At 48.8% G+C, this 9502-nt stretch overlaps 1 protein-coding gene across 1 annotated transcript; it reads right to left on the minus strand.

The window, feature by feature from the left end:
* Positions 1–611: 611 nt before the first annotated feature.
* On the minus strand, positions 612–8646 carry GREM1 (gremlin 1, DAN family BMP antagonist). Its single transcript, XM_077127379.1, has 2 exons — positions 8460–8646; positions 612–1858 (listed from the first exon to the last, which is right to left on the minus strand). The coding sequence occupies exons 1-2, from the start codon at positions 8624–8626 to the stop codon at positions 1303–1305; spliced, it is 723 nt and encodes a 240-aa protein (XP_076983494.1). The 5' UTR covers positions 8627–8646; the 3' UTR covers positions 612–1302.
* Between the last annotated feature and the right edge of the window lie 856 nt (positions 8647–9502).

A 9502-nucleotide genomic window follows, 5' to 3' on the forward strand; every position in this document is an offset into this window, starting at 1 on the left:
AGCCACTGCTTAGCCAGAGGCAACCCCCCTCTATTTCTTTACTCTCCTTTTCTTCTCTGTGGCTCAATCTCCTAAGAATGGCTAAAGCAAAAGATCCAAAATAGATCTCTAGCTAAAACGGAGCAGGGCCTAAACTCTTTTATCTGAGACTGGTTCATTAACTGTCAGGTACTCTCAGCAGAAGCAAAACCTTTATAATAAAGGGTTGTGGCTCTCAGAAGCTGTATGCAGAAATAATAGACAGGTAAAGAGGCACTTACAATCAAGAAAAAGGAAAGCTATTAGAACCTCTGCCTTAGAGGTTTTTCTATTCATCCCTATCCCTGCATATGCATAAGGATTCTGAAATATATTTATGCTCTCCCAAGGGACAAAGCAGGTGGGACTATTTTGGTTTGGCTCGTTTACTTAATTCTGAAAACAGGAGTAGTCAATATTTATGTCTTAATTTTGGTGTTGGGTTACAACTAACTTGACAGATCACAGGGACAGCCAAAGTAATGACTTTTGTGTGTGTGTGTGTGTGGTTTCATTACTCCTATTCACTTGGAATCTGCTAAATACTAGGAAAAAAACTTTTGCTGAAGCGCATGTCTCCCTGCATTTGTGCCTGCCAAGCCTCTGCCCATCTCCCTGATGCATTTTTATGGGTCCAAATAGTCCTCGTCCTCAATCCCTCCCTCTTATTCCTCTATCCCTCTTGTACCCAGTCACACCGGCTGCCTTCAGTCTCAAGGGTCTTTGCAAAATGGAAAACATTTATGTCCAGGGTCAAGTGAAGTAATTTAGAAACCTTGGCAGATACGGGATTACACTGAATTAACCACTAAGAACCTCAAAAGGGATGGACTGTGGAAAGATGAGAAAGAAAGGAAGCAAGAACACATCGAAATAGCTTTTCCAAGTCTAAGGCAGCACTAAACACGTCTCTCCCCTTCTGTGTAGCCTTTTCTATTAAGGCCCATTCAGAATTGAGATTCTCCGGTCCCTGGGAGGACAAAGGTAGAATCAGACCACAGCCCTGCCACTTTGGACGTGCCTTAGGGGGCTGCTCGGCTTTCTGTGCCATCATCCCCGGTTGCAGCGGAAACATTTACATAATAGGAAGTGCCCTCTAGCAGAGACAGTGATCCCCCGCGTCCCTCAAGGCCCACAGGCACCCAGGCACACTCGTGCACACAAACGCCTGGAGGCACCTGGTGGTTCTTTCTTGCCTCTAGGTTTAAGCCAAGTAGGAATCAGGTTGCTTTAGGTCTGGTCTACTGGGGCTGCTTCCCTAGGGCAGGCTGGGTGTGCCGCGGCTTAATCCAAATCGATGGATATGCACCGGCATTGCTTCACGCGGGTGACTCTCTTCTTCTTGGTGGGCGGCTGCAGGTCAGGGCAGTTGAGTGTGACCATCATGGTGGTGAATTTCTTAGGCTTGCAGAAGGAACAGGACTGAAAAGAGCCTTCCTCCTTCCGGATGTGCCGGGGGATGTAGAAGGAGTTGCACTGGCCGTAGCAGAAGCGGTTGATGATGGTGCGGCTGTTGCAGCCCTCCTCGTGGACAGTCTGCTTCAGCGGCTGGGTTTTGCACCAGTCTCGCTTCAGGTATTTGCGCTCGGTCACGTGCAGGGCCTCCTGGCTGGACTCCAGCACCTCCTCCCCGGGCAAGGCAGCGCCCCGCCCTTGGCCCCGCCCCCGGTTCCTGGAGCCCGGCTGCTGGGGCGACTGAGTCTGCTCCGAGTCATTGTGCTGGGCCTTGTCTGGCGGGGGGATGGCGCCTTGGGACCCTTTCTTTTTCCCTTCAGCAGTCGGCAGCAGGGTCCCCAGGAGGAGAAGCAGAGCTCCTACAGTATAGGCGGTGCGGCTCATACTAAAGAAGGGAAGCAAAGGGAGGGGAAGACGGGAAAAATGGAAGAGGGCGTTAATTTCAAAATTAACAGGAGCAGCTAATACTGGTTAAACGTTTATGTAAAATAGTTCATCCACTTCTCACGATATCTCTGTGAATTGAGTACTATTATTCCCATTACCAGGCGGTGCGACGCCTGCCATGCGGAGACCCGGTTCGATTCCCGGTGCCTGCCCATGCAAAAAAAAAAAAAAAAAAAAAAATTATTAGTGCCATTACCGTTCTCATGCCGTGGCCCTATGGGCCATCAGGCCATGACGTCACTTGCCCAGGGTCACACAGCTAATGTATGAGCTCAGCCAGGGCCCTTCTCTAACTCACTTGCACTCCTACAGAGATTTCCCGGCTTTGAGTTTGCATTATGGCCCTGTGGCTGTATTCTTCTTCTATTCAGCAATATTTAGTAGACCACTGCTATGTCAATGGCAGATGACTTTCACACCTCTTTGGTGAAACATTTTCTACCTTCTCTGAGGGACAGCCCCTGGCAAGTAAAGACCGTTCAACCATAAGAATTAAGGTTCCATAATGTGGAATTAAGAAAATCAACTATTGAATCGAAAATCAACTATTGAATCTAATATATCCTTAAATGGCACTGTCTTACCAACATGAACCTAATACTTTGGGGCAAGTTCAAGTTTGGCCCTGATGATGTGACATTCAGCTCCTGCTCTGACACTAGGCTCCCTGGCTTTTGTCAGTTTATGTTATGACATCTCTGTTCTTTAAACAGAGCCTTTTTGCCTCCAAAACAACAGCAAAATTAATTTCCTTGTTTTGCCTTTTAAAAAATCAATTATTTAAAAGGCCTGTTATAAAACAGTGCTGATTTTCTCCAGAGACCAGGATAACTTGAGCCACGCTCATTCTGTCTCCCGGGGTAGATTGTGAATTTGAGTAGCTTTCCCAAGTTTCTGTTATTTATTCAATCTGGTACCAAGACAGAAAATAAAATAAAAGGAACACACACAAGAAGGTTCCAGGTCTACACATACCACAGTTTTTTCCCATCCCTACTAAAAATGGCCTCCAGGCCAATTCAATACTTTGCAAAATGACCCTTCCCGCCCCTTATCTCAGAGGCCAACCGGAGACTGGCTGAGAATGTGTATTTCACTGGCATCTGACAGGTTCACATCACTAGACAATCCTCTCCCTCAAACATTTGTCCCAAAATGCCGTTTTCTTTCTCCAAACCAGCTTTGGACCCTCTTTATACTTAACTTTTTGTTACTGCATTTTCAAATATGTAACTAATAAATATCTAGGCAGGTATTCACGAGGGCTTATTTGTCAGCATGTTCTCGATATCTGGCACAGAGAAGGTGCTCATTAAAATCTGTTATATGAATGCCTTTTATGGCCCACCCTGATTTACAGGGGTTCCACTTTTTGCCTTTTAAAATGGTTTCACATGTAAAAATGAGCAGCAGACCCAATCACAATCCATTTGGTTTCTGACCCTCAGAATGGCAAACTTCTTCTAGCCTAGGGATCTTCCTAATATTTTTCTTGCTTCTTCTAGGAAAACTCCAAATGTCCACTACTTTTTTGACCTGGTCCCATGCCAAATGCTGTGGGCTTTACTCATGGGTTATGGCAGAAACCCAACAATAAAGTGCCAAATTCAAACTCAGTGAACTGTGGTTTTCACTTTTAATTTAGACAGGCTTCCTATTCCTATGGGAGTGATATGTACATCATAAGCCAAGGGGCTCTAGAATGACAGGCTGGTCTTTTTTTTTTTAAGAAAATTAAAATTTTCTCAAAATAAGATTATTGGGTCTGTAAAATATATGAAATGATTTTTTTTGTTTAAAAAAAAAGCCTACTCTTTAAGGCTCTCAATTGCTTATTGCAAGGCTTTTGAGTTTCTTAGGCATTATAAATAGTTATTCAGAGAGACGTAACAGCCAACTTCAGAAAACAGCAGTGCTCCAAGGGGCACTAGATATTCTATCCGAATAAGAGTGATGGGGATGAGAACTATAATCAGAATTGACTAGGGATCTGTGAATTCAGTGTATCCAAGTCACCCTGCCCCACGGTGCCTGCCAACTGGTCTTGATTACTCAGTGATGGAAACAGGAATCGTTTTGCCTTGGAAATCCCAGTTGTGTCAAATCATTTGCATATTGTAGATATCACAGCCTAGAGGAAATCAAGAAGATGTAAATTCCTTGAGAATAAAGGCTATGTCTTACAATTCTTTGCTACATCAATACCTAGTAGGGTGCCCCATATTCAGAAATAATTCCAAATGCTAATACACATTTAGGTTCCTATGATTTATCACCCAGGTCCGACCACCAGCTACAAATATTTTATGGTAATTTCCATTCATCATGAGGTGACCCATTCACATCAAGTTACTGATGTATCTCATGGACCCAGAGCACATCCTGATGCCCCACAAAGGTGTCCCTTGATTCTTCTTTGTAGAAGGTTTTATTCTTCTCTTCAAACCCTGCTGCAACTCACTTTCTCTCTCTCTTTTTTGGGGGGTGGTGGGTGGGGGTTGCATGGGCCAGGGAATGAACCCATGCATGGCAAGCAAGAATTCTACCACTGAACTACCTGTGCACCCCCTCAACTTCCTCTTCATGCATTTCTGCTACTCCAAGAAATGTGATATTTTCATGGGGAGGTTTCTCTGTAACTGCTCTCTACCAAAAAGCCTCATCCACCCCAACCTATTTTTCTTTACCACCATCCTCCTGTACAATCTACTTGCCTCAGAGGACAAAAATACTCTCAGAGTAGGTATTCTTTTCCCAAAATTTTCCTTCCAGTCTCCTTTAATGATCAAGAGTAAACATCTGCAGGCAAAACAAGCCATATTAACCACCTCTGGCCTTTGCAAGTCAGGGTGATTTATTTCAATCCTCACAAGGTCTTGAAGAAAATGATCTTCTAATTCTGGGGAACCCAGACATAAAAATGGGATGTGTGAACTGTTTCCAATGTTCTTGACTCCACAGAAAGGAATCTGGCAAAGTTTAGGCCAGCTCTTTTCTGCACCAGTCTTACCATATTTCTCATTTTAGCTAACCAACCTGTTCATAATCAATTAAATGGAGTTTTGAGTAGGAATTATAGTGAAGAGACAATGGTCAGAAGCCAGATGTCTGTGCCTGAACTTCTGGTTAATTCCTCCTAATGAATCAAGTTTTAGAAAGGCATTAAACAGTCATGACATCAAATTATTCTCCCAGCATAAAAAATAATGGCAGTGATAGCAAATGCTTAAAGTGTAGGCCATGTTTTGGAATAATCTGTTCTTTTGCCCAGGACTAAATCTTTTATTGATCCTTTGCATTCTAAAAGCTAAATAATCAATGTTTAGAAATTAAGTGGAGAATTTCTTTACAATAGTCTGTCATGTCCACCTCCCACTCCCAGACAAGTCATACTAAGGAAATAAAAAAAGATTGGACACTTAAGGAGGATAAAGTCTCATTCCTATATATCAAAAGTACCCTAAATAAAGCCTCCCTATTCTGAAGACCATTCAGGCTAAATAAGGCTGGGACCCAACATCACATAGCATAGGGAGGAGACCAGCTGGTGGCTAAATTTCTCAGGAGATTTAAGTTCATCCGAAGGTTTTTAGTGAAATCAATGATTGTGTACTATTTTTGAGGCCAATAGGAAATGAGTTAGAAGGTAGTAGATATTAAATGTCCACTGTACACTGCTATGACAGGCAGCCAATTTATAGATCTGTATTATAGTGTAAGATGTGTTACTCACTGTGAGTGAGATTTAGAATTTAATTTCAGAATGAATGTAAGATATACCAAGGTGCCGTATAGTGCTCCTCCTACCAACACTACCGCTAACAGCAGAACTAACCTTTAGCTTTGAGCCCTTACTATGTCAGGCATTTTACTAAATTCTGGTGGAATAGTCTCATTTATTTTTCATAATAACCTCTGAGGTAGATAATGTTGTTTTCCTTTTACCACTCGGGTAATCCAAATTCAGGGAAGTTAGGAATCTGTCCTAGGTCACAGCTCAAAAATGGGAGAGCCATCATTTGAACCCAGTTCTGTCATAATCCCAAAGCACGTGTCCTTAATAACTGCTATGTTGACACCCGGTTTTTTACAAGGGACAAATGCAGCAGGGTTTGAAAAATATTGGAAAGCAAATAATTATCTGCATTGTATCTTCATTTTCACATGTGAAAAAGACTTCGCCCCAGAATTCCTTTTGTACTTTGAATTTCTAAGAGCACATGTTAAAACTAAGGAAAATTCCTTGCAGATATAAGACATGGACTGGCAACACTTGTCTGATTTGTGCCTTTCAATTAGATACTACAGTCACCTCCCCTGCTGCCCTTTTACCCCATTTCCTTTACATAGAAGGTTCAGGTTTTCCTGCCTGTCTTTTACTGCCTGTTCTAGTTTTCCTGTCAACAAGCCTTTTTGGGGAAAGGGGTCTGTGGCATAAATTTCTTCGCATTTGATCACTTTTCATACTTGAACATTAAAGCATCATCATCAACTGCTTCAGTTTAGAAGACAGTCAGGCGGGTCTCGTTCAGAGATGGAGGGGGCATAAAAGATTTCTAGTCTTTCCTGTAAAACCACTCATATAGAGACTTCATTAGCTAACCTGGATTTCCTACAGATGGTGGGTTACCAAAACATTTCACTCAGAATGAACTTTTAAGAAAAGGAAACCTGTGAAATTACAAAGTTTACAAAAGACTCTAATTACTATAATGACCTGGAGGTTCAACACACACACACACACACACACACAGCAACTACAGTTCTAAATCACCCGTAAATAATCGGTTAATACTAACAATTCTACGGTGCAATTTATTATTGACAGTAATCAAGTCACCTACTGTTGTCGAACTGAGGAGGGTACTAAGGGGAGATGAGAATCTGTTGTTTTCTTAAGATCTTTCCTCCGTTACTTTGAAGAAACCATCCCTTCAAGTTCCCCATCCTCCAGCCTCCTCCAAAAAAAGAGAAGGGAAGAAGGGGGGGGAAATGCCCTAGGGGTGAAAGAAGACTCCTCACCCTGGGATCGGGGTTATCTTAACCTCTTCTCCGCTATTTATTTAACTTGTGTGTACAGCCAGAAGGAAGCCACTACTCTGGGGTCCCTGGGACAGCTTAAAACCCTGGTGACCCGCTTAAACACAATAGATTGCTTTAATCAACTCATGTCCTGGCACCATCTCTGAGGGGAACATAAACAGACGCGCACACCGCTCGGATTTGCTCTTTCCAGCAGGAGATCCAATTACTACTGATGGTCGCCTCTCTGCCCCTGGCCATTTAAGAAGCGACTTTAATCCCTAATTCGAAGTAAGAGTTCTGTCTAAAAGAACCCAGATTCCGAGCCGGCGGGTGCAGAGAAGGCGACAGCCGAGATCGGCTAGGGAGCGCGTCGCAGCCGGCACAGAGGTAGGACTTCGGGCCGAAACCGATACCTTCAGTCCGTCCGCCGCCTGTGCTGGCGACCGTCACCAGACCCCGGCGCGGAGAAACGGCCCCGGGCGCCCCAAAGGCGGAGATGGGGTCCGAGGACAGCCGCCCGCAAGATGAGCGGCGCATCTATTCCTCCCAGGCTTGCAGTCTACTAATAACTCGGGCTGCCGAGGTGACAGCTCCGACGGCCCCCGGCCTGGCGACGAGATGCAGAGGGGTCAGCGGGGGGCGGGGGACGGGGCCGAGGCGACAGGCGAGAAGCAGGACCACCCGAGCGTTCGAGCCGGGAACGGCCTCCCGCCCCAGTCCCGCGTTGTTCGCCACTGGCGAGGCGGGGGACATTCAGGGCAGATTTAAGGTGCTGGAATAGGCGGACTTGGGGGTCGTCGCCTCGCGGCGCCGGAACGCGGTTTTCCCGACGTGGTTCCGCAGAGGAGCGCGCGGGGCGCGGACAGTGAGGACGAGGTAGCCGAGCGCCCGGGCGTCGCCGCCAGCACGTGGGTGCGTGCGGAGTGCGCGACGCTGACTCGCGGGGTCGCGGGACACTGCGTGCAGGTGGCGTACCTTTACCCTGCTGTGGCGTTACCGGACCTTGGCTGCCGCCGCCGCCGCCGCTGCCAGAGCACTTTCTCTCTTTCTCGCACGCCCTCGCCTGCGTCCCCACCTCACCTCGGGTCTATCCCGAATTCTCCAGATCCTCCAGCCTGCAGCAGGATCAGGTGGACCTGAGACACCCCCAGACTCCCGGCAGCACCTCAAACCCTTGGGATCCTCTCCGCTCAACTTGCGCCGCCGTCTGCGACCAAGCCTCAGGTCGCAGCTCCTCCCGCTCACTGTTTCGCTCGTGCTAATGGGGCTGCGGGAGGTGGAAATGGGATGCGGGGTCATCCTGCCTCTTCTTGACACCTCCTCCCTGCTTTTCCCTGCAGACCGAGCTGCGGCCAGGTCACTGCAGCCGCGACCTCGGCTGGCTGGAGGCAGCGATGCCGCCCGCAAGGCCTCGGCTTGCAGGCACTGACAGGGGCGCGAGCGTCTTTTGCACAATCCCCTCCAACCCCAACCCCCTGCACACACCAGCCGCCGCCCGGCGCCTCCTCTCTCACCTGTCAGCGCAGCGAGTCTTCGGGGCCTGCGCTCTCAACGCTTGGCGCTGCGTGCGGCCGCGGTCCAAGCCTCCCGGACTCGGCGCGGGGTCAGCCGGACGGCACACGACGCTCCCGCCTCGCGCTGGGTCGCCGGGTCCGCGAAGGGCGCACCGAGTGCCGGGCATCGCGCCGTCTCCCGTTTAAATGCTGGCGGCCGAGTGCGGCGCCTGGAGCCGCGCCTCTCCATTGGCCAGGCGCCGCCGCCGCCGCGGGACCCGCTAGCCTCCCCCTTTCCCGGTACTGCCCCCGCCCTCCGCACCCCTCCTGCCTCCCGGCGGGGTCCCCTCTCCGCCCGCCTCGCCTCTTTTGTCTGCTCCCCCCGCGCGGGCCGGCGGGGAGAGGTCACCCCAGGGAACCGCGCCTGGAATGCACAGCAAATCACATTTTCCGCTCCCGTTGGAGGGGGAAGCGCAGGAGGAAATCCCCCCGGCTCCCGGCCCCTCATTCCTTCTCCGCCTCGGGCCCGGGCTTTTCCTCTCGCCCGCTGCGCTTCGCCCGCGTCGGCCCCACGACGCGCTCTGTCGCGGAGACTGCGCTGGGAAGAGTAAGATCCCCGAGGGATCGCGACAAAGTAGGCGATTCTTTCTGCCCTGGAGAGAGCGGGGCCGCGGGACCCTGTGGTCTGGCGGTTGCTGCGGCTCCGGCGCGGCTCAGCCCAAGGCCCCCAACTTGGAGGGCGCTGACCCCGGCGCCCGCGTTAACCCCGGCGGGCTCGCCCGCCGCCTGCAGGAGTCCTGTCGCCAACATGACACCCTCCTCTCCTCGCCCGCCGCGGGTTTTTTTCAGCTCAGATGCCGGCGGCCTCGGCTGTGAGTGTACAGAGGGGAGTAAGGGGGGTAGAGGGAGAACAGACCTAAAAGGGACCCTCGAAAGTCAAGGTTTCCATTCCTAAACAATCTTTAAAAGGGAGAGGACAGTCGCTGGACGAGAAGGGGTTTTCTGTAGCATGTTAAAGATAAGTAAACCACGAAAATAAAACGTCAAGCGAGGAAATAGCTCTA

Source organism: Tamandua tetradactyla, chromosome 14, assembly GCF_023851605.1.
Source record: "Tamandua tetradactyla isolate mTamTet1 chromosome 14, mTamTet1.pri, whole genome shotgun sequence".
In the NCBI taxonomy this organism is placed as follows: domain Eukaryota; kingdom Metazoa; phylum Chordata; class Mammalia; order Pilosa; family Myrmecophagidae; genus Tamandua; species Tamandua tetradactyla.